The sequence below is a fragment of the Syngnathoides biaculeatus genome, chromosome 15 (genome assembly GCF_019802595.1).
Source record: "Syngnathoides biaculeatus isolate LvHL_M chromosome 15, ASM1980259v1, whole genome shotgun sequence".
Taxonomy (NCBI): Eukaryota; Metazoa; Chordata; class Actinopteri; order Syngnathiformes; family Syngnathidae; genus Syngnathoides; species Syngnathoides biaculeatus.
The window spans coordinates 22,571,396-22,596,772 of record NC_084654.1 but is presented as its reverse complement, the minus strand read 5'-3'; the positions used below and the strand labels follow the sequence as shown (position 1 = coordinate 22,596,772).

General features: G+C 46.2%; 1 protein-coding gene and 1 long non-coding RNA gene across 2 annotated transcripts in view; one reads left to right on the top strand and one right to left on the bottom strand.

The window, feature by feature from the left end:
- LOC133513484 (uncharacterized) overlaps nucleotides 1-25,377 on the top strand; it is an 83,829-nt gene that overhangs the window by 40,932 nt on the left and 17,520 nt on the right. Inside the window, exons 2-4 of the long non-coding RNA XR_009798505.1 lie at nucleotides 14,652-15,041; nucleotides 23,117-23,288; nucleotides 23,783-23,889. This is a non-coding gene — a long non-coding RNA (uncharacterized LOC133513484). The remainder of the gene's footprint in view (nucleotides 1-14,651; nucleotides 15,042-23,116; nucleotides 23,289-23,782; nucleotides 23,890-25,377) is intronic.
- LOC133513483 (SLIT and NTRK-like protein 3) lies at nucleotides 1,664-23,120 on the bottom strand. Its single transcript, XM_061844336.1, has 6 exons — nucleotides 21,315-23,120; nucleotides 19,962-20,213; nucleotides 19,235-19,350; nucleotides 17,783-18,706; nucleotides 14,714-14,933; nucleotides 1,664-2,666 (listed from the first exon to the last, which is right to left on the bottom strand). The coding sequence occupies exons 1-6, from the start codon at nucleotides 21,540-21,542 to the stop codon at nucleotides 1,671-1,673; spliced, it is 2,736 nt and encodes a 911-aa protein (XP_061700320.1). The 5' UTR covers nucleotides 21,543-23,120; the 3' UTR covers nucleotides 1,664-1,670.

The following is a 25,377-nucleotide window of genomic DNA, read 5'->3' as shown; positions in this document are numbered from 1 at the left end:
TGGCGTGTGAATGCCAAAGAGCTGGCCCTGAACTGAAAGTCTGTAGACCGTTTTTAAAAAATGGAGGCAATGTGAAGACGTGCAAAACAAACAAAAACAAACACCCTAATCCTTCCTTCCCGATCCGTTTCTGCGTTCAGCTACTATTTTTTGATGAGAACTGTTCAAATGCTAACATGCTAGCAGTTGGTATGCTAACACGTGGCAAAATAGAGGCTCAAGTACTGAGGATAAGGCCATGATGTCCTGATTGACGATGGAATGGTTTGAATCGGTGTAGGAACGACTTGGAACATTCGTAAAAGCTCGTCGTTCACTTGAGGAATTCCGGGGGAAATGTGGGAATTTTGGAAAAGTTCCCAAAACGTCCGAAATGAGCTCAACAATTTGATGTTTGAGTGCTTGGGAAAGTGGTTGGAAAGGTAGGATACATTTATAAAATATAACATGGAATTTGGGTGGCAGCACGGTGGACTCACAGTTCTGGGGTCCCGGGTTCAATCCCGGACCCTGCTTGTGTGGAGTTTGCATGTTCTTCCTGTGCCTGCGTGGCTTTCCTCCGGGTGGGCACTCCGGTTTCCTCCCACATCCCAAAAAACACGCAACATTAATCGGACACTCTAAATTGCCCCTAGGTGTGATTGTGGGTGTGGCTGTTTGTCTCGATGTGCCTGTGATTGGCTGGCGACCAGTTCAGGGTGTGCCCCGCCTCCTGCCTGTTGACAGCTGGGTTAGGGTTAGGCTTCGGCCCTCCCTGTGACCCTTGTGAGGATATGCCGCTAAAACGATGGATGGATGGATGGAATTTGGGTGGAAATGGAAATTTTTGTATTACGAAATGACTTCTCAAGATGATTTTTTTTAATTTAAATTGGAATTTAATTAATTTAAACCAAAAAATTTCACCATGAAAAATGTGGAATTTGGGGGGGACGTGAAATAAAGACCACCCAAGATCCCCTGAATTGAATCATGATTCGGTTTGAATCGCGCGAGAATCGTGGCTATAAGGGTGAATTAATTTTGTCAAATTTTGCCGCAGAGAACGTCGAATAATTTAAAAAAAAAAAAAAAAAAAAGTGAGAATTTTGTGGAAAAGTCCCTCCCGAGGCTTCCTCGGTGAGCTCTTCAGCATTCACACAACAACAACAACAACAATAATAATAATAATCATGATAACCACAATAATATCGTCAGCTCCGTACTTTTGATGCCTAATACCTAATCCGACTGGAAATAAATTTAAACGGGATGACGTAAAATATGAACAACTCCAATTTTTGGGATCTCCCTCCTCCGCCACTCCGGCCGGTCATCCCATCCTGTCGTAGATTTAGATAAATAGATCTGTATTCATTAGAAAAATAAGCATCGAGCACACTTGCTGGCTGCTCGTTGCTAAGGCACTTTTAGTTATTTTATTTTATTTTGTCCTCGACTCTCCCGCTTTTGATGTCGCGAAGTGCCCCCACCAGCGTTCGACGCCCCCGTAACCGACGTGCAGCCCGAGTCGTTCCCTCCGGGCGCAGATCCGGGAAATCGGTAATCCTTGCCCCATACGAGGAGTACGCGGGGCACAAAAGTGACCCAGCTTTGTTATCCGGGAATAGTTTGGAGTGCGGTTCCTCTCCCGCCTCTGTACAGGAGCTCCACAGGGGGGGGGGTGGCAGCTAAAACTGGTAGGAACGGTCCAAAACCTCCATGTAGTCCGGCGTGGTCATCAGACGGGCGCCCGGCTCGCTGTCCTCCTCGGCCGCGGTGACCACGCGGATCTGGGACCCGGCGGAGGTGGCGGCGTCCTGCAGCTGGGCGTCCTGCGGGTGAGGGTAGCAAGGCGGCGGCCTGGAGTACCTGTCTCGCAGGTCCTGGAACTCCGGGGTGGGGAGTCTGAACAGGCAGTCCACCAGTTCTACCTTGGGTGTGGGGCCCTGGCTGTCTATCACAGTGGGGCACAGGATGCCGTTCTCGTGGAGGCCTGGCGCCAGGGGGCCCACGGCCCCGGCCACGGTGCTGATGGGGGACGAGGTCATCCGGAGGGTCCATTCTCTGTCTTTCTCAGCCGTGGATCGGTACCCGCCGGACGCCCTCCTTTTCTTCTCCGCGGGGTCGGGGCTTTTGGCCACCGAGATGGTGTCGTAGACGTGGTTATGTTGGGGCGGCGTCTCGGCCAGACCGTGGTGGTGGTGGTGGTGGTGGTGGTTCCCCTCGGTGAAGATCCCGCACTCCATCTGGATGCCGGCCAGGTCCACCTCCCCCTGGCGGCGGAAGGGGAGCTTGTCCCGCCGCCGCAGGGTGTACGCGATGAGCGCCGCCCCGGCGAAAAACGCCGACACGAACAGAACCAGAAGGCTGAGAACCAGCACCGAGAGCGGGATGGATTCCTTCCCGGGGGGGATCAGGGGACTGGGCTCCGCGTCGGGGTGAGCGCCCGGCGCTCCCCCGTCGACCGTGGCCGAGGTGACCCCCCGCTGCTCCCACTCCTCTTGGGGCTCCAGCTCCGGGCACAGAACCTCCATGGAGAGCGAGCGCAGGTCCACGCCTTTGGTTTTTTCTGGGGAGTGGCACACCACCTCGCCCACCACCACCACGGCGCTAAGGCCCTCCAGCCAGCGCTTGAGGGGCGCCGCTTCGCAGTTGCACTCCCACGGGTTCTGCTGCAGGTCCACCTGGAGAAATGCACAGCAAGAAATATGTTCTCCTTTATCTTTACCGCCCGCAAAACGAGTCCCCGTCGATAGCGGGAAGCTCGCGTTCACGACGACAGCGTTTTTGTCAACGTCGGTTTGGTTTGAAGAGCACTTCAAAATGTAAACAACGCCACTCCCGGGTCACGGAAAACTGCGGCGCGCCGGCGTTTACGGCGCGGCTATAAAAAGCGCGATTTGCCATCAATAAAAGATGTTAGGAAGCCTGCAGAAGAACTTGTACGCCTTTAAAGCGGCTACAAGAGGATTCTTCCCCCTTTTCGGCCCGTGCGCCGCTTTTCAAATCGGGATCCGCTCGGCCCGTTCCGGAGGGCCGACGGCGCATCCGTGGAAAATTCCGCTGGTGGAAATGGGCGTGGCCTCGAGGACTCGCACGTACTTTAATGTAAAATCGTAACTTTTATTTCGATTGTGAAATTTGCGACTGTTATAAACAAATGCGTGAGCAAACAATAATTCCATCATCTTTGGCCGAGCGCTGTGTGACCCGGAGTGTGACCCGGCGACACCCCCTTGCTGACTTCAAAGCAGATCCTCTTCAAAATTAGAAATGTTTACTTTAGTATTCGTGTTTTTTTTTTGTTTTTTTGTTTTATCTGTTCCTCCGTTTGAATTTGTAATCTTATAACCTTTTGTCGTGAGAAATTAATAAAACGGGTACTCAACGGGTACGGGTACGGGACTCAGAACGGGTGTTGGAGTCGGAACCGGTCAGCCAAACCTGGTTCCGTACGGACCTCTTTCTGTCCCTTCATTTGAATATTTAGTCCGCTATATTTGCATATTTTTTTCTCATCCTGGCAAAATTGCACGTTTATCCGCAATATTTGTCCCATAATCGTCGGTACGACGTGGGGGTACACGGCCGGAAAGGAGTTGTACTCCGGAGTCTCGCTGGTCTCCTCAGTCTCCTTTTTGGATAAAACGAGTCCCCTCGGGTCGAATTTGTCGTCAGCACGCCGGAGCTTTCCCGACCGCCGCCTTCAAGGCGGCTCGGTTTTCTCGGTTCCCCGCCCCCCTCCCCGCGGTGCAATTTCTGAAGTGGTGCGCCGCCGTGCAGTCATTTGTGCGATGTCACGGCTAACTGGAGGGCAGGAGCTGGCACTTTTCCTTGCCTTTTAATTAAAGCCACTTAAAAGTGGAGATTTATGACATTCAGCAAAATGTCAGCTCACTTTCTTTTCTTTCCTTTTTTTTTTTTCTCTTCCAAGTTTCTCCAAACTCCCACCATCAGCTCTTCAACTTTATTCTTTTTGTGCTCTGATTTTATAGTTATAAAAGAGGTATTTTTTTTTCAGATTCTGACTTCATTAAAATGGCAAATACTTTTGCTCTTATTATCGTCACATTATCTGTCATAAAATGAATCTAATGTAATTTTCTTTTTTTTTTTTTACTTCCGTATAAACGAAATGCATGTAATATTTCACCTATTCTTCAAACTGCAAGCTTTTAATTCCATATTTTTCTCATTGTTTTTACAACAGTACATATTCTTTGCATGCTTATAGTCATGATATGACAACTCCAGTTGTTTTTTTCTCTCAATATTTCAAATTTATTGCGTATACTCTGGACTTTAGTAGTGTTACTCTAAAATGTATTTTTCGTGTAATAATAATATAATATACATTATGTTATATTATAACAATAATAATATAATAGTTACAATGTATAATAAAATAATGATAATTTATATATGTTGTTATAAGAAGAATATAATAATTATAATATAAGATAATGACTTTATTCTCACAAAATTGCAAGCTTTTATTTATCGTTTATTCTTGTAATATTATAACTTACTTAGTTTTGACAATTGTAATACATGGGACGTTATCCTTGTACTATGAGTTTATTACTGTAATATTATGATTTTATGCTTGCAAAACAGCATGTTTTTGCCCTGTAGTACTTTAAATTTATGATTTAAAAATTGAGTCATTTGTAACAAATTCACTATTTTTACTTTTTGACTTTTAATCTCAGAAAACTCTGTCTTAAAGTCACAAGATGTTTGCTCCTAAAAATGTTTTTATTTGGCTAAAATTGCAATTTAAATTTTTTATTTTTCCTTTTACCATTTAGAATTTAATCTTGTAAAAACAACTTTCCCTACAAGCGACCTTTTCTTGTAACGCTTTATTTTCTCATCTCATAAAAATTATTTATAATTCATAATTTTTTTCCATGTTAAAAAGTTCACTCCCACAACTTTATTCTTCTTTTTACTCATCCATCCATTTTCCAACCGCTTATCCTCACAAGGGTTATTGTAAAATTGTGACCTTTTTTTTTATCGCATTCAGCCAATCCCCCACTCCCCAATTTTCCCGTCCAATAGCCAGTTAGCTACTTTCACCTCCCGGGCTTGCGCTCGCGTCTCCACTTGTGAGCACGTGCGCTCACGCAGTTTACAATCTCGACGGCCGGTCACTTATTTGCCGTCGAGCCGTCAATCAAACCTGCTTGGAGGAGGCGGGAGGTATAAATTACTCGCCGTCAGTTAGCGCGGTGACAGGCGCTGCGTTGCAGGCGAGTTATGAGCCAGCGGGGAAAACGGCGTGTAATTAACGGCGAGCTTTTTTTTTTTTTTGCTAAATTAATAGCGGCAACAAAGTGGCACACACACTTTGTTTATTTCTTTTTTTTTCGCCTTTTTTTGATGTGGCTTGTGAGCATAACCAAACAGAATTTATAATAACGCTTTTGGAATATATTTAGCCTGAATTAATGAGCTTTCTTTTGTCGTTGTTATTGTTGTCGCGGAAGTCGGCGGGCAGCACGGCCGTTGCAGTCGTTAGTTACCGCGTGTCATCACTCGGGCCCATCACGATCAAATCTTTTTAGAATCGATTTTTCCAATTGATATTTCATCGCGTGCTCGCTTAACTGCTCCACTCCCATTTAAAAAAAAAACAACAAAAAAACGACTTTACTTCTACACCTTCGAATGCTAATGTTGGGATTGAGAGTTAGGTATAAACAAAATCAGCCTTCGCTAAATGGTTAGCATTCATGATTAGCATTAGCGCACTAGCTCGCTCAGATATGATTTGTACATTACACATCTAATAGTGTGTTTAAATACCACTCTCGGACGCTCCTCTTCGGTTTTTGGCAACGTTTATCGGTGGCCCGACACTGCGTCCGTCTGCAACAAATGTCCGGGTGAAACAATAGTTCAAACATGGTTCCAGGCAGAACTTTTTTGTTTCAAGGCGGAAAGTCGGCGTCGACCTAGTTTTGAAATCATCCATCCATTTTGTTAGCTGCTTATCCTCACGGGGGTTGCGGTAGTGCTGGAGGCAGGAGGCTGGGCACACCCGGAACTGGTTGCCAGCCAATCACGAGACAAACAGCTGCAATCACAGTCACCCCTCGGGGCAATTTTAGAGTGTCCAATAAATGTTGCATGTTTTTGGGATGCGGAAGGAAACCGAGGACAATATGCCCCCCCCCAACCCCCCCCGATCTTTATTGTAATTTTGTGAGTTTGAAACCTGGCTCCGAATCCCTCCCGCTTTCCCAAAGCGTTCACGCTCGATTGTAAATTGTTTTCTAAATTGTCCGTAAGTGTGAATATAAGTCTGAATGTTTGTTTTTTCTCGACGTGCTCCAGCAATCGGCTCCCTCTTTCCCCCCCCCCCCCCCCCCTCCTCTTGCCAGGCCTCGTGCACATGCTGACAAACGCGCCCCCATTGTTCTTTTGAACAATGCCACGGGGAGCGAAAATGAAGAGTTCGCAATATGTCGCATGGACCAACTGCAATATAGATGTGAAAAGTGCGTGATGTGGTATTTGTGCAGGTCACATAATTGCGCTGCAGCACGGGGAAGAATTTCGTGCGCGCTTTTGTTTGCGTCGTGGTCTTGCGGCAGTTGTGCAAAAGCCGCCTACTTATTTTGTTAACGTGACAGGATAAAATGGTGGATTAGAAGCACTGGAAAAAAAGTCAGTAAAAAAATAATTCACCATTGTGACAAAAATACATGTTGATCTATGAGTTGAACAGAAACTTATCCGTTTTGGTTTGAAAAGGCCATCCATCCATTTTCTTTGCCGCTTATCCTCACGAGGGTCGCGAGGACTGCTGGAGCCTATCCCAGCTGTCAACAGGCAGGAGGTGGGTTACCCGGTTAACTGGTCGCCAGCCAATCGCAGGGTGCATCGAGACAAACAGCCGCACTCACAATCACACCTATGGGCAATTTAGAGTGTCCGATTAATGTTGCATGTTTTTGGGATGTGGGAGAAAACCGGAGCACCTGGAGGAACCCCACGCAGGCACGGGGACAACATGCAAACTCCACACAGACGGGTCCAGGATTGAACCCGGGACCTCAGAATTGTGAGGCTTTACCAGCTGATCCGACGTGCCGTTAAAGCGGCCATTTTGGACTAATTAGCACCCCCTGAAAATGTCCTCCACATCACTTCCACCTATCAACGTGGAAATTAGTCGCAAAAGTCTCGAGAATCCATCCGTCTTCAGTACTCCTGATCGTGATCAAGGTCGCGAGTGGACCACATCCTCGCTGGCTTAAGCCAAGAAGCGGCGTACACCCCAAACTGGTCGCCGGCCAATCCCAGGGCACAAATAGACAAAATCAGAATTTATATTCACACCTACAGGCAATTTAGTCCTCAATTAATCTACCGTGCATGTTTTGGGGCTGTGTGAAGAAACCAGAGAACCTGGAGAAAACCAAAATTGCCTCACACAGGCTCGTAGGAGTCTGGATTTCAACCCACAACCTCTGAACTGTGACGAATCCATGCCTGAAGTGGAAGTGGAAGAGGGAGTCGGCCATTTGATTTGAAGCAGCCATTTCGCGCTCGGTCTGGAACGCTCGAGAAAAAAATTGCACCTGACCAGTTTTACCAAGCGACGCCATATTGGATGGGCCTATTTATCAGAGCAGGACCCCGAAATTAAAGTAATGCAGTCATAAAGTAATTAAGTCACGCCCATAAAAAGTTTTGGGGGAAAAAATCAGCTGATCTGATCGACACGCAAAAGTTTCTGCTCCGAATTCAAAAGGAAGTCGGCCATTTTCTTTGTCGCAGTTTGATGACAACGCCATAAAAAATCTGTTATTACTATGATATCTGCGTGTCATCTCGACAGAAAGTGTCGGAGCGTCTGCTTTTTGTCTTCCCTCATAATCCAAAATATTAGCGAGCCAGCGTGAAATACATTAGTACACTCCACACGGCGTGTCGTGAAATCTTCGCCGCCCCGGTTGTAATTATATCCACGGGCATATTTTTGGAAAGCAGATAAAAGAACGTGTGGCACTGGTGTGAAAATAAAGAGCTTTTTTAAAAATTATTATTATTATTATTGACAGACAACTAATCTGCTAATAGACTACTAGAAAATGATCCCGTCCCGAATCAATATTAATATGATTAAGTCACGCCACGGTCATGGTCAAGCTTTGGTTTGATCATAAAGGTGAGGGCGCTCACGTTGCTGCTATAGCCAGAAAAATATTGAAAAACTTTTTGTAATTAAGGTGGAATTTCCAGTATTTTTCAACCTCCATGATTATCGTGACTCACGGAGCTCACACGACCATTTTGGTTCGCAAAAAGATGGCGGATAGCCAGTCAGCGGTTAGCATGAGCCGCTAACGTAGCAGTCGTGACTCATTGCTAACTTTCAACAAATGGCATCTAAATTCACAACACCAGTAACAGATATGAATTTATGGTTCTTTTGTTCCCGAACAGGTAGCAGCTCGTGAATGTCGCGGTCGACGTTTTCACCCGGTATCGTATTGTCTATTAAAATAATCTCAAAACAGTTACAGGAGATCGAAATAATGGTCGTTTTGGTCACAAAAAATTGGAAACTTAGAAGTCTGCATCTTTGCGCAATGTCTGTCATGTCAAAAATCATTTTGCTCACAAATGTTAGCTGCTGGCTAGCGAGCACAGCATGCTAACATAGCAGTCTACACCTTCACTCAGTGTTCCTTCGCAAAAAAAAAAAAAAACGACTCCAGTACAGGGAGTCCTCGGGTGACGGTCTCGACCTAAAATGTTTCGACTTTACAACGCCCCTCGCCCGGCCGCCATTTTGTCTGGCTAATGCTCGTCCGTGTTTGCGCGCCGGGAGTATTTTCGCATTTTTCGCCGTCCTTTTTAGACATCATCGCCCCACATAAGGAAACTGTGTCTTTTAGCAATGCTTCCGCAGCCAAAACAAAACCCGTTACCGTGGAAACGAAGCTCAAGATCATAAAAACATTGGAGGAAGGGGAGACGCCACCACCACCAAGACTTCAGGTGACGACTATTAAAGACAAAGCCCGTATTTTAGCGCACGTGAAGGGTTCCGTTCCTATGTCGGATACAATGATCGCAAAACAAGGTTCTTTGATACTTGTGGGGATGGAGACGATAGAGGACCAGGTTCCTTGGCAATAGCTAAGCACCGCCTCCCCTTCTTCTTCTTCTCCATCCACCTCCCAGCCGTCATGCTAACTACGTCATCTTGTTTATTTCAATCTATTTGTTTTTTTTATACAAAGTATTTTGATGTCAATTCTGAGTTTAATGGTCAAAATTCGAGATAAGTCGCTACCGTAAGAACGGATCTCAGTCGTAGACCGAGGACTCCCTGTAGTTTGCCGCAGATGCACGAGATCCTAATCGTGATCCGTTTTCTTCGCAAAAAATGTTTGCAGCTGGCTAGCTTTGATGTAAAATTAAGTCAGCGCTGCCCCGAAAAAACTGAAACCTCGCTTTATCGTCTGGAGTCGTGTTTGGCAAAGGCGGATTTCCGCAGAAGGTCATGGATCATTTTCATCGCACTGATAGTTGCAACTTGTCATTTGGGGAAGGGGGGGTGGCGGCAAAGACGCCCTTGTGAGCGAGCCACAAAGTTAGCAACTAGTCAGGTGGAACGTGACAGCTGAGGAGCCATATGTCCGGATTCCGGTTTAGAACAGGGCAAAAATCTCTTGTACTGGATTTCATGACAGGTTTCTCCGAGGTAATGTAGTGGTTGACATGGCCGACTTTCACGGAGTTTGCGTTCCGCGTACGGTTCTTGTGTTGAAACTCCCGATTTTGGTTTAAAGGTCACATTCATGTAGCTAGCCGTTCACAAAAACGGACGACGTTTCCGAAATGATGCGGGCACGCGGGCGACGTACGGGAGAGCCCGCCGCGGTTCTCGCCAGCTTTTCTTTTGGTGTTTTGTTTGCATCGCCGCCAAACTCTCTGGTGGATCGCGACCCACATATCAGCGTGAGAAAATGACACGCGTTGCCGCCTCTGCTTCTCGGTGAATATTCATGAAGCGATTATACGTACGGGCGCGCCACGCGTTTGCGTCTTAAATCCGGCGACTTCACACGGAGGCTTCTGTTTATGCTTTTGTGCCGAATTGTCACTCCGGCGGAGGGTGTGTTTATTTTGTACGTGGTCATTACCGGAGAACGCTCCCCGAGTGCTCATTTCCTCAACTGTAATCATTTCTGGCCTCGACTCAAAAGCTGAATCACTTGAGGATTTTTTTTTTTTTTTTCGTTCCTTGCTTTGGAGAGGAAAACTCTCGTTATGGTGACATTTAAGCATTTTCTAATGTGTTTTTGAGAGTGCCGGCGGGGAGGGGTTTTTGCACCGTGTCTCCGAGTGGGTGTTAAGGTCTAATCCTCTTCTTGACGCTCGCAAAGACTCGGCACGCTTATGATCGTGACAATGGGCCGATTTTGAACGCAAAGTGAACCACCGACGGAGATGGAGGTCGACGGACGCGTAACTCTGTTTTGCAATGAGCTCAAAACATTGCGGCGTTATGATGTCCTTTTAATTGCGTTACATATACTTATTAACGCCGTACAGAAAGATCTATCTAATTTGACATTATTACACATTTTGCATAGGGTTGTTTTTTAATTTCATTTCATGTTTTTTTTTTCTTTGGGAGGGACAGGCCGCCAAGTCCAAACCGCCATCTTTTTGAGAAACATTCATTGTACATGTCATGAACCAGTGCCACGCAAATGCAGGACTCCCGGGCAAAGACATAATGATCAGAGTGGCTTTGTTCCAGAAACGGGTCAAAACCAGGTGTAGCAGTCCGACGAGGCTAGACTAAAGGCGGGATCCAAAAACATGTAACGAGGTCCGATGACTATGGTACAAACTACGAACTTGACAAGACGTAAACAAACAAAAGGGCACAGACTCGCTGTGACAAGGATAGCTTTACACTAGACTTACGAACAATAGTGGAGAATTCAACATGCGATAAACGCAACGAACTGACAAGTGCCAGTGACGCACAATCGGCACGTATCGACAATGTCGTTGTCGAGTCGATGCCGATAGTCGTTGAGCTTGTGACACCGCCCCGAACGGAGTTGCGATAGCGTCGATCTCACGGGCCGCGGGAGTTGTCTTTCGGCTTCGGCTACCGGAGGCGGGTAGCCGCCCGACACGGTGTCGGGTTTGTAGCCGGCGATCCCGTCGGCTACGGCGGTTCGACGGATCGCCGAGAGGCCGCGCCTGGAGTCCGTCCTCCGCATGGACGGACGGCCGATGAATGTACCGCTCGATATCTCGGACGGTTTTGCGCAACGCTCTGGGGAACGCCTGGAACCTGTCATCTCGTGATTAGGATGTCCAGGGAGGTAGCACTGACGCGCGCATACCGGAAGGAATTTCGACGACTCGGCGTGCAGGTGATCGACGGAAGCCATTTTGTGGCGGTTCGAAGGGCAGTCCTCGGCGGGATCTTCCACGACCACGTGACTTTTGTCCTCCTTTTTTACCTGAACAAACTTTTAAGAAAACAGCCGCGACAAGCCCCACCCGCCTGCCTCATCCAAGGCTAATCCGCCCCCCCCCACCGCACCGCCGAGAAAATCTCCACTCGGCGACATCCTCCAAGGTGAAAAATTTACCTCTTCAGCAAGCGTCCTTATCGCTTCATTGTGTTTTGTCACGTGATCGCAAGGTCAGACGTGCAAAAGCTCGACAGTCTGACGAGAGTGGGGGGGGGGGGGTGTTAGTCTTTCTCCTGATTTATTAAGAGCACTTATGCAAATCCGGCCGCTTGCAATCTTCCCCGGCGATGGTCGCCGAGGCCCCCGGCGTGGTCCCGCGTGCCGCGACACGACACGCGGCGCAGGCTGCAGCTGTGCAGTCTTACATCTCGCCTGTTGTCGTATGAAACAACGTTAACAGTAGATTGCAATTGATGTCAAGTCAAAAGGAAAACGGGAAGGACCAGAACGGAGAAGTGCGGCAAAACGGCAACAACTCAGCTAGACGGGGGGGGAGTAAATAAAGCTCGCCGGAATATCATTATGTACTGGTGGTGTAGAAGCACATCCCTGCGGCTTTTCGTCCAGGTCAAGCGGCTGAAAATGTCTCGAACCGATTAATCAATCTTGAAATTAAACTCTAAAATTTGCTAATCTGTTAGTTGGCGATTATTTGTAGCACCTCACACCACAGACTGATCGCGAGGGATAATCTTTGACAATCAGAGCGTTACTCAAATTAAGAAGAGTTTTTGGCTTCGGGGATTGTCAGGACCGGAAAAGGGAAAAATCGCCACAGGGTACTGACTCAGTCGAACTTTTGCTGACTTTGGTTTTCCGGATTCATCGAGGCTTGTTCTGTTCTTTTCTACCCCCGAGTTTTCACTTCCAAGACGGGTATCTGAAGCTCTGAGCCTCGTGGCTTCCTTGCACCCAGTCGAAAGTCGAAAGGGTCTCGGGGTTTCAAGCCTCAAGAGACCACACCAAAGCCACGCTGCTATTCTTCTGCCTCGCGTTCCCAGTCCTCCAGATCCTCCGCCGCGGTAAGCCCAGTCCCCCTGGGGTCCTCGGCTACCGGCGCATCTCAGCCTCCTGGCTTCCCGTGCTCGGCTAGCGCATCCTCTCTGTTCCTCCCCTGACACGTCCTCAGCTCGGTTCCCTCGGTGGCTTTCGCACAAGTGCGCAGCAGAATCTTCCTCGCCACCTCGCGCACTTAATGGCCGCCAAACGCGTCTGTAGTGCGGCCGTCTCACAGCTCCCGCTCTGCCGCGCCGTTGCCGTGTTTGCGCTCGCGTATCGATTTGAAACGTCTCAACCCATTTTTCAAACGTGACGAGGAAAATCTCGCATCCTTGAGCGTGTGACGTATTCCATACGACCAGCGTTGCGCGCCGCAAGCGGCGAGAAGCACCAAAGCCACGTATACTACCGACTTTTCAGGTATGTATAATTTCACATTTTAGTTTCATATTTACTGCCCGCATTTGAAATGAAACGTCTGTCGGTTCGACTTCTTACTTTGTCAAAATTGGCTCGTCGATTTTAATTTCCAGCAACCTCCCGGGATGCCGACTCACCTAGCGTAATCTTCCGCTAATCTGCTAATCGTCTCTTTCATCGAAAGCGACGAATTAGGCCCGATTATCAGAATGTATGGACTCGGATGATTGGCCCTTGCTGATTTTTATCCCAGTCTTTTTTAATATTATTATATTTCCTATTTTTTTTTGTAACAATAATGTGTTACACGAGACCCTGGTTCTGCTCTCTTATTTGTTAGCAAGTCCTTTTGGAAAAAAAAAACAACACCTGCAAAACAAATTGATATGAGCCAGTCGTTTTCAGTTGCTTTAGCTTCCTAAATAAGGTTCCTGAAACCTTGTCATTCCTCATTCTTCATTTTTAAAAAACATAATCATCTCGCATCATTGGTGCCAGGAATTCAGAGCCTTGAAGGGGTGGAAATATCGAAATAGCCCAAAACACGGTAACGTGGTCCAAGAGCGGGGCTTGTTTTCTGCATTTTTTTTTTTTTTTTTGTCAAGCTGTGAAAATATGACGTATCTTGGCAACGGGCGTGTTAGTTTCTTTTAATCTGGTCGTCTGACATGTCAAGTAAATATACTTAAGCGCATTTGTTTGCGTGTGTCGTAAACAGGCGACGGCGAGCCAATCTACCTCTTCCCTGGCTGTCGCTCACGATAATGAGAATTTGCTGAAAGTCGCCAGGTTTTTCAAAATGGTTGACGTTCAAAAACAAAGCTTCCTATTCAGATCAGTTCTTGTTGCGCTTGGGGGGGACAAAAATCAAAATCTACATCACCGACGTTAAAGTTTTTAAAAAATGATTGCCGTAATTTCCGAGACTTTTTTCACACGCTTTCAACCCTGCGGTTCATGCGGCGATGCGGCTAATTTGTGCTTTTTTTTTTTTTTTTTCTAACGGCCGCAAGGGGGCACTCAAGCGGTAAAAGTAAGAGTGAGACTGGTGGAATATATGTGCCGGGGAAGAGAGTTTTACTGGCACTGTTAGCGTTGTGCTAGCGTGTTGCTGCTGTGTTACTGGCGTGTCTCAGTGATATTTGACCGGTAAGTTTTATTTTAACCGGCCCTGTTACCGTTAGTGCCAGCACGGCGCTGGCGTTAGCACTATCTTTAGTGCGGCGCTGGCGTTAGTGCTAGGGTTAGCATTCAACTCTTTCTGTGTACTGTCTTTCTTTGTAAATATCTCGTGTTTCAATGTGGGTTTCAATGTGGGCACTTGAGGCTTTTACACAGCTGCGGCGTACGCATGTACCAAATGGTATTTCCTTTACAAATGTACTCGGTGAGTGCTTGTAACCAGGCGCGGTCTGTAGGCCGGGAATTACGGTAGTCTGACTTCTTCGAAATATCGCAAGATCCGCAAAGTTCTTGGGAGTCGTCAGGTCGTCTTTGCCGTTAATGCCGCTGGAGAAAACCTCAACTTGCTGCAATACACCAGAGGGATCTGTGAGTTCCAGAATGAGGCAGCCGTTTTGCATTTACGCAATAGCAGAAAGGAAAATAAATGTTATTTGTGCACTGTGAATGGATATACTGTATGTATTAATTTTAAAAGTGATGGACTCGTGCAACGTGTTTGAGTAGCAAAGATTATTTATGCATTTGTATTGGCAGGGGTCTCTTCATGAAAACGCTTAAAGTCATCAATCATCCGGCGGGTCCGTTTTTTAACCAACCTGAACCAAGCCCGTCAGGTGCTCCAGGACGCCCTCCGTGGGGAGCTGCAGCAGGTGGTTGTTCCTCAGGTTGAGGCGAGCCAGGTTGACGGCGGAAAACACACCCAGAGGAAGACTCCGGAGGAGGTTGGCGTTCAGGAACAGGAGCTGGAGCGACGGCATGGCGTCCAAGGTTCCCCGTTCCATCTCTCGGATCTCGTTGTACTCGAAGTAAAGGTACCTGAAGCCGGAGGGCGAGAGGGGCCTGAGAGAAGCGTCCTGCGAACGGGCGTTCGTCGCAATCGGCGCCCGTGTGCGGGTGTTTGAGCCCCGATTAAACTCATTACCTGTAAGATTTCTTTTTTTTTTTAAAGAACAAAATGACGTTTGCAAGTGGGTCGTTTAGTAAGAGCAGCGGTGGGTAAATTGCCATCTTCGCCTCTCAGCATTGTAATTACATAAATGAATATTTATGGAAATTAGCCATACATGAATTTGTTTTATTGCGCACTTTTCGCCCGCTCGCACAGCTGATCGCTGTCAAGCCGTGATGTGGGTGTGCGTGTGTGCGCATGTATGTGTGTGTTGTGTGTTCTGACATACAAGCGTGACTGCCTGGCTGGATCGTCACGTTAGATTAGGGCCAGGAAAAGTCGTGCTCAAGGGCCGCATTTGATTTTGAAAAGGACAGATGGCTCGGGATATTTGAGGTAAAAATGGATTTTTACATATGTGGATATATATATATATATATATATATATATATATATATATATGTGCGTATGTGTGTGATGTTCGAGAAGGGATTTGTTCGAAAACCGAAGCAATGTTGCCCATTACAATGAATGGAAAAAGAAATGATGCGTTCCAAGCCTAAAAAAATTGGGCTTTTTAAAGCATTTTTTTTTAGCTTTTCCTGATAATAAACTGAATAGTAGAAATACATGTATAGTTTAAATACTTTAGAAAATAAAATAATTTAGGAAGTATATTTAGTTTTTGCTTAAAATGTATGCTTTAGTCGATAAGAAGAAAAACTACCAGGACACGTCTGTGTACAGAGGCTGCGTTATACAAAATAACAAAAATGCGCAGGTTGCGCCGCGCGCGTTATGTCATGTCCGGTTTTTTTTTTTGGGTGGGGGGGGCGTTCGAATTGACAATAACAAAACGCGTTGCGGGTGGGTCAACTGCTTGCACTGCGCACATTATGTTATTTCCGGGTTTTTTCAGCAGCGTGGGAATTCACGACAGCCTATCAGCCTGTCTGGTCACACGCAATATGTTGTTTCCGGGTTTTGTCGGGGGCGTTCCAATACCGATTTTTGTTCGAAAACGGGGATGTTCGAGAACCGAGGCTATCCTGTATACCTGAACCCTGAGCGGGTTGCCAGCCAATCACAGGGCACATCGAGACCAACGGCCGAACTCACAATTACACCTTGGGGCAATTTAGAGGGTCCAATTCATGTTGCATGTTTTTGGGGTGTGGGAGGAAACCGGAGTGCCCACCCGGAGAAAACCCACGCAGGCACGGGGAAAACATGCAAACTCCACACAGGTCCAGGATCGAACCCGGGACCTCAGAACCAGCTGATCCACCGTGCCGCCATATATATTTAGTTATTTCTAAAATTATTTAATAATTGTCACTCATTTAATTTACCTAATTGATAATGAGAATGAATACATTTTTATGACTAACATTAGGAGGGAAAAGCAACAAAATGAACGCAACAAATATGTCGGAACTCTTGATCAAGTAAATGCTCGTTGGGCCTGATTAAAGCACGGAGAAGCCCGTATGTGGCCCGCTGCCCATATTTTTCCCATCCCCCGTGTTAGACTGCACGATCACGCCAGACGCCATCAATCTTTAAGACCCTTCCGAATCAATAATAGAAATAAGAGTGGACTTAGTACAAGTCCAGAGTAAATCCTTTTCCTTTGCGCCCAAGCCGGTTAATAGAATTCCGCTGCCGAAATGAGGCCTGCTTTAAAATTAATTAGCGCCCATACACCCCGGAGTCGCTAGCAGAGGCTAACAAAAGGTTAGATTCTTTTTTTTTTTTTTTTTTTTTCCATGGTCCGGTCATTTCTATTTATATATAAGATGGATAAATCTAGTTATTAACAGTAGAGGTTGTCAGATGAACTTCCATCGATGCAGTTTCTCCGTGCCCGGATTACGGTGGCTGGTGGGTTGGAGCCGATTGCAGCCGACTTTGGGCAAAGATGCAGTGAACAGATTGACATTCGTTGATTCATCCACCTCGCATTCCGCTTATCCTCACACGGGTGGCGGGAGTGCCGGAGCCTATCCCAGCTGTTTTTAGGCGAGAGGCGAGGAACAACCTGAACTGGTCGCCAGCCAGTTTGCCCTCGAGTTCAAACCTACGGGCACCGGTAAGCAAGCCGTCCCTTCCTTCCGTTTACTACAGCGCTTATTCTCATGGTTTTGGGTGAGCTGGAGCCAAACTCCAGCCGACTTTGGGCGAGAGGCCTATCAGTAAATTGCAGGTCTCATCTAGTCACCTGCACTCAACCACAGAGAGGTTGAGTGTCTTCAATTGACCCCACAGGCACGGGGTCAATGGCATGCAAAACGTAGCCGGAGTAGCTGGAGAAAACCCACGCAAGCATAAGAAGACCATCCAGAGCCGAGATCCCAACCCAGAACCTCCAAACCGTGAGGCAGATGCGCTAACCACCGGCACATTGTTCACTTTCACCTTGACGTTACGAATGTGACAACTGTGGAAAAAGTGTGATTTTCTTTTTTTTTTTTTTTTTTTTTCTTTCAAAAAGTCCGTTTTACCTCGGGAGCTCATTTCGACACCTCATCAAGGCGTTTGCGTGCATATGTAAATATTCGTTTATTTCCCAGCTGTCGCTCACAGCAGCCTCGGCTTGGAGCTCGCCACCGGGAGCTATGACTGACTATTGATAGCCTGCGAGGGAGAATGGCCGCCTTCCCTTTCACTCAAGCTTCAGTCAAATGCTAATCGGCGCGCAACCTCCTGGCACGGGGAAATTAATTTCCCCCGTACTTGTAAACAAACCTCCAAATACGCAGTCACAACGTCGTACCTGAGATTCTGCAGTCCCAGGAACATGTCGGGGCTGAGCCTCTCCAGGTTGTTCCCGTTCAGGTAGAGGCTTCTTAGGTTGGTCAGGCTGGAGAAGGCCCCCTCCTGCAGGTAGGAGATGCGGTTGCTCCCCAGGTGCAGCAGGTCCAGGCTGGAAAAGTTCCAGAAGTCTGTACGGTAGATTCTCTGGATCAGGTTCCCGCTCAGGTACAGCTTGCGTCCGTTGAGCGGTCGCGGCGTCAGCTGGGAAACGTTGAGGAAGCCGTTCTCCTTGCAGTTGACGGTCAGGCCCAGGTCGGTGATGTGCAGGTTGCAGGTGCAGCCCAGCGGACAGATGATGGGAATGGGCGGCCGGGTCTGGTAACCCGCCACGGGGGGATTCTGGTTGGGGCTGCGTGATGTGGGCGATGTCCTTGAGGGGCGAGGCTTTTTGGTGGGCCGCGGGGCTCGGTCGCGGTCCCTGCGCTCAGCGGAAGAAGACGTCGAGGACGTGGAGGAGGTGTGAGTGTTTTGACGGGAGCCGTGCACCATGGAAGAGGGTTTGGTCGGTCTAACCCGCCCTGGGTGGGGGTTGGGCTTGGAATTAGGGGGCAAGTGTTGGGGCTGCGTGCCCCCCGAGGCTCTCCCGCCTTCCACTTGCAAGTCTTTATCCGGGAGCTCAGCGCAAAGCTCCTTGCGAGGGATCTCCCTCAAGTCCTTCCCGTGAAGATGGAAGGGATACTCGCAGGTAACGTCCCCCACCACTGCAGTGTAGGGGATCTGACCCAGCCACTGCTGCAGCTGCACCGCCTCGCAGCCACAGTTCCAGGGATTCTCTTCCAGCTGGATCTCCATGAGGGAGCGGCCCACGTATTCCAGGGTCCCGGCATATGCCAGACTCTTTAGACGGTTTCCCCTCAGGTCCAGATGAGTCAGCGAAACAGATCTGGAACAGGAGGGAGGGAGGACAGGCGAAATGAAATGAATGGCAACTCCAATTGCTGAGAAGTCTGATGATGAATGCGTTTTTTTAAAGTATATAAGATTTTTTTTTTACAATTAAATGGGTACCCACATACTGATAATCAAGAAATTAGCATTTTTTTTCCTCCCTCGCGATCAGAGTCAGCAAAGGCCTGAATGTCGCTGATCTCTAAAGGATCATCCTGAGCGATTATCCTGCAGTGTGTGAGCGTTAAGAGTGGTTCTTCCTCACAGATCTCTTCGGGAAAACAACCTGGGGCCAAAAACCACGGGACAATCTTTCAAGTTAATCTTTAAATCACTCTTACGAGCCCACATCGCCGGGTAATCGTTGGGATCATCTGTCTTGATAACCGGGCCTCTCCTGACTTTGATCAGAAGAGAAATAAAAATGCTCAAACCGGGCCAGATCGTCGGGGTGCGCGTACTCTGCTAAAAAAAAAAAAAAAAAAAAAAAGAGGCTTTTCTACCGAGAAATCAGATCAGTTACCTGAAGAGATGAGCAGGCAAGACTGGGATCAGGTTGTCGTTGAGGATCAGAACCCGCAGCTTGTACAGGAACCTCAGAGCGCCGCTGTCGATGCGTTTGATAACGTTGTAGTCGGCCTGCGGAGCGGGCGGCAATGTTGAGCGGTCAGCGCCAGCCGGGCCTTCTCAGCCGACCTAAACATCTACGAACTATTTAGGATTTACATTCCCTGAAATCTTCCCTTCACTTGTTGCGTTGATTCACTTCGTTTGCGGATGTTCGAATCATTAGTTCTGCTCCGTGGAACTTCAGATATATCAGAAATGGGACTCTTTGTTTAATCAATCGAATTTCAAATTCAGATTCTTACAAATCCAGGGCGCTGGACCTCGATGACGTCAACCCGGAGGGTGCCAGAATTTTTCCATCCTCTTGCAGTGTCACAGTTGCTTGCCGTTAATATTTTCTGTGTAGTATTGACTGTTTCTATAACTGCACTCTGATGGATGTTTTATTCAAAGGCGGATTAGATTGGTTAAGTACCCACTGAAGACCGAGATACTAAATGCACGGCCTTCCACTGGTGAGCGGGAATGTGTTGAACTTGTCAAGAAAATAGAGTTAGTCAGAAAAAGCTGCGACGGCTCCATTTGGCAAAGTGAGAAATGGAGGGAGAGAAAAGAAATCTCCCGGGGAGATTCTCGCACTTCTACCGTTTGCGAGACCGCGACTGCTTTCGCAACCTTACCTGGAGGTACTCCAGCGCCTCCAAGCCGGCAAAGGTGTCATTCCTGAAGACCTCCAGCTTGTTCTCGTGGAGGTAGAGGCGTCTCAGCTTGGCCAGGCCGTGGAACGCGCCCACCCGGATGTCCTGCAGACCGTTGTTGCCCAGGTTTATCGACACTGCGTTGCCAAGGTGCTGGAAGCCGTTGCTATAGAGACGCCTCAGCGAGTTCCTCTGGAGGTTGAGTTTGAAAGGGCGGACCCACGACTGTGACACCTGAACGAGGCATAGTCATCGCAATAATTACACTCGATAAGAAGAAAGCAAGGTGATTTGCGCTTTATGGCGGAGTTCCCGATTTTTTTGTGTGTTGGCGCGTGCTATAGTCGATCACTAACTTACAATAACATGATAATAATGTAAAAAAATACAGTAAATAGTTTGATGAGAAGCAGTTCAGGTTGTAAAACAAAACAAAAAAACTCAATTTGCAAGAAACAACAAATTTTTTACAATATTTTTTGGGAGTGGATTATCACCTTGAAATAAAAAGTATGCTCTATAGGGTTTCAGTCTGGGGATTGACTTTGCCAAGTTTAATGCCTTCCAATTTTGGGGAAATACTTTTTTAAAAAGAACAAAAAAATTTGGGTGAAAAGTATGTAAGAAACATACTTTTTTTTTGACAAAAATAGAATATATGAGAAAAATATATAATTTAAAAATAAATAGATAAAAAAATGAATATAAAATAAATGAAACATTTGAAAATAGAGAAGCATGCATGTTAAAAATCCCAGTTTTTCATGTTGGAGTGTGCCATAGCCTATTGCTAACTTACAATAACAGTAGTAACATAAAATATATAGTAAATACTTTGATGAGAAACATTTCAGGCCATAAAACAATCCATTTAATAAAAACAAAATTCTATTTGCAAGAAACAACACATTTTTTCAATATTTTTTGGGAGTGGATTCTCATCTTTAAGTAAAAAAGTATGCTCTATAGGGTTTCAGTTTGGGGATTGACTTGCCAAGTTTAATGCCTTCCAATTTGGGGGAAATATTTTTTTAAAAGGACAAAAATTTTAGGTGAAAAATATAAGAAAAGAAACAATTTTTTTTTACAAAAATAGAATATATGAGAATATATATATAATTTAAAAATACTAAATAATAGATCAAAAATGAATATAAAATAAATGAAACATTTGAAAATAGTGAAACATTAAAAATACACAAAAAATATTGGGAAATGATACAAAATATGTGACAAACATTTTTAAAAATGCAAACATTAGATGGAAAATTTATGTCAAAACAAACTACTAAAGCAAATACAAAATAGGACAAATGTAAAACAGAGAAGTCATACCTGGCTCCCGTTGGTGAAGCCCCGGCCATCGCAATGCACGTGCAGCACGCCTTCCTTGACCTCGCACGTGCACGGCTCGAAACAGGGCTCGTCCACTTCCTCCTCGGAGTTGTCCACCAGGGGCGTGTGCGTGGAGGTGGGGGTGGGGGTGGGTCCGCCGTGGGACGCCCGGGCCAGACCCGCCGCCGCCGCGAACCCCAGGGCCACGGCCAGGGTGACCCACTGCATCCTCAGCGCGCCGTTTCTCCCAGTTCAGCTCACCAGCCCGGGGCGGCGGCCCGACGTCGGCCCCTCACTGACGTCCGTGCGCCGCATCCAGCGCGACAAGGACACAAACACAGTTAAAAGAGGGCAAACAGCGGAGCGAGGCAGCTCGGGATGAATCAGATTGATGATGCGTCACGAGCATACCGAAGCGCACAATGCGTGTACGATCACAAAGAGCGAGACGCCCCCGGGCCTTGCCGGGGAGGGAAGAGGGAGGGGACGAGCCCGAGCAGGCTAATCGGGCGTATGGCGTGACATCTGCGAGACTTTTGACAAAACACGTCAAAACAGAGCCAGATTATGCCCGGGGGCGGTATAAGACAGACATACGGGTACTAATGCTGGGGACTCATCTCCTTTCTCAGCTTCTCAGTACTGCAGTAATATGAGTCATTCTTCACAGACTATAAAGAATATAAGCCTGTGAGTATTATCAGTGTGCATGTGTTGCTGCACCATTTTTTTTTCCAGATACCGCATTGATGCTAATTTGTTAGCCCGTGTGCCTATAGTTACCAATTGCATGTTAGCATTAAGGTAGGAGAGGCTTTGCGTTTGTTTTAAATACACACAGTAGAATGTATTTCTTTGTTTTATGTTTATTTCGAGAAGTTTGTGATTAAGTCGGGTCACTCGAGGCACCACTGCATGGAACTCCAAGGTCAAACACCGAAAGCAGGTAACATGCCAAGTCGCACCAACATTAAAGAGAATGTAACGAAAAATAAATGTTATTCCTTGGGGATGCATGGTGAGCTAGTGATTAGCATGTTCTGCAGTTCGGCGTTGAAATCTTTGCTCTGGCGTCCATGCGACGAGTTTTGATTGATTGATTGATTCTCTGTAGAGTTTAAGTCTGGAGATCCACTTGGCCAGTTTACTACTGTCCACGTCTTCCCCCTGAGGAAATCCTTTTGTTGTTTTAGCGGTTGCTGCTTCGCATCTCGTCGGCTTTATTGTTTAAACCGCCGTACCGACTTTGAAAACGCAAACAACAAAAGGCAAAAACGTGCGCCCGTTTCACCTGCGGATCAAATTGTATAATGTGCTTTTTTTTTTCCTCCTCCTTTTTTTCAGGGGCGGGATCGAGGAGAGTCATGAATATATTCATCAGCGCGCTCACATGCCCGCTGAAGCCCAAATGTCACGCGCGTGTTGTTTTTTAATGTATGCGATATGAATATGGGCGAATGCAAATGGGATTCATAATGCCGCCGTCTAATGAACAGCTCCATTTAATAGCACGAATAATAATCAGGGAACAGAAAGTGAGACGACAAGAAGAAGAAGAAGAAGGAGGGGTGTTAGTCAGTCTTTCTCCACTTTTACTGAGCCAAGGCATATATGTATTTTATATTGGAAAACCCCTCAGCACGCTACCAAAATAAAATGTACACAATGATCCGTCCGAAGATTTTTCTTCAGTTATTTTACGGAAAACCCAGATGAACAGTAAATATTACATAAGATGTTTGATCAATGAATGGACCAATTGATTTTTCCTGACACCAGTACTTCGCCGATCTTGTCAACAGGTTTCAACGGAGATTTATGGAGAATGAAAGAGTCACAGAAAGGTATAGACGTGGGAACCTATAGAAAGTAAGAAAAATATACTGGATGATTTGCCCTGGAGCCCCAAGAGAACAGCAAGCTCTCCAAAATGTACTGAACAGTTGGACGTGTGAGTTGAAAGGTTTAAAGAAGGTAAATATTAAGTTCACCTGCTTCATCCTGGAATTTAAGCAGAAAGCTGTTATCCCTTACTTTTTATAATTATTGTTTTTCTTGGAATATGTCAAACTGGTAGCCCGTCGCATTCATTAGTAACCAAGATGTCGGTCTTAGTTCTAAAAAGGTCGGTGGCCCCTGCTGTAGCGTAACAAAGATGCGTCATTTGCAGGACACAAATGATTCTTTTATCTACTGGTGTAAAAGAATGGAATAAATTCAACAAATAACCGCCTGAGCCCAATGCTTTTCACACTATTTCCAGGTAAAAAAACCAAAATATTTTAAATGACCTGTTTTTCCTAAAGGCAAAAAAGTTCACTTTCGAGTAACAAATGCGGTGTATCCATCAGTGATTTTTATTTGACAACGATTTGGTGTTAAAACTAGCTACTTTTTTTATGAAGTCTTAACTACTGTTGTTAGGGTCCATCTGTTTATGTTTTTATAATTTTTTTGTATTCTGCCAGAATTTTGTTACCGCCACCGTCCACGTTTCACACGGATGTTTATTGCAGACGCACCCACCACAAGGCCACAAGTGGAAAACATTGCCAAAAACGACAAAGGGGAGTCTGTAAGTGATTTTTAAAGACATTATTAGATGTTTAATGTACATTTAACATCGCCTGTGTGCGAGCTAAATGGTGGTTTGCCAGTTTTCTTTTTATTACATAGAATGGTAATCGCTAGCGCGCTAATGCTAATCGCGATTGCTAACCATTTAGCATCAGCTATCTATGTCACGAAATGTACACAGTATATAGAGAAATTGACGATGTCATTTGATAGAGGATTGTTTTACTAATGAAGTGTGCCATACTTTATTAGAATCTGATAAGGATTAAGGATTTTATAATGCTTTTCATGCTGAAAATGTGCCATATTTTCTCCACAAAGATTTATGTAAATCCCGAGGAAACTAATCAGGAAAACCTTGACTCTTTGGTTGAAAAAAAAAGTAATAATAATTATGTGTTTCTTATTGTGATGTTTAAACAAGCTATTCAGAATTTTCAGTGTTCTCTGCTAAAAAAAAAAAAAATGCATTTTTCAGGTCAAACTGAGAGCAATTGCACGGCCTGAATTGCTTCAAACTTCAAAGAGAACTAAAATAATATTAGTAAATCAAGGTCATGCTGGTTTCTATCGTGGACAAATCCGATGAGCGTGTGCGTTTTGATTTTGAAATCGAGGTGCATTTTCATCTTTGTCGGAATCACAGAAAATCACAGCCGAATTAAAACGTTTAAAAAACAAGGTAATGAAGGGTATTCCCATTAATGTAAACATCTTGTGTGGAAAAAAATGGCGGCCATATTTCTAGATTTAGTAATGTGCCTGCATCAGCTAATTTTGTCTGAAATCCTCGACACGCATTTTATGTGGAGCAGCACGATGGAACCCTTGAAATCACAGTTCTGAGGACGGAGTTTTCTCCAGGGCCTCCAAATTGCCCCTAGGTGTGGTTCAGGGCTGCCTCCTCCCCGATGACAGCTAGGATTGTCTCCCGCACTCCCGCGGCCCTTGTGAGGATAAGTGTCTCAGAAAATAGACGGATGGATTTATGCGATTCATATGAATCGTGACGGACGTTTGTCTCTCGTCAAGAGAATAAAATGCATACATGCAAAAATTCTCTTCGGTTCTAGAACGATCCAATAGCGACATACGTGTGGTGCTAATGATGCGGTTGAGTGACGCCCGCTTGGAGAGACGCTTTTACCGACTGGAGTGGAAAACAAACAGGAAAAAGGTGCTCCGTCACGGTCACAAAAACACTGCGGAGATGCTCGAGTCTTTGCGGGGGCATCTTTGCTCTCAAGTCTTAATGAGATCTAAATTGGATAAAGCATCTCGACGCTCGCAGACGGCGTCGAGGGCTGTCACGCGAAATGCAATAATGATCCTGATGGCGCGGTGGCTGTAATCATACAGCAATAATCTTAGCGCCGGGGCCGTCGGTCCGGGAGGTAGCGCTGGAAAATATCAGCGCCCGGGAGAGGAAGCGCAATCACAGAAGATGATTACGACGGGGGGGAGGGGGGGGGGACAAGGGCTGAAG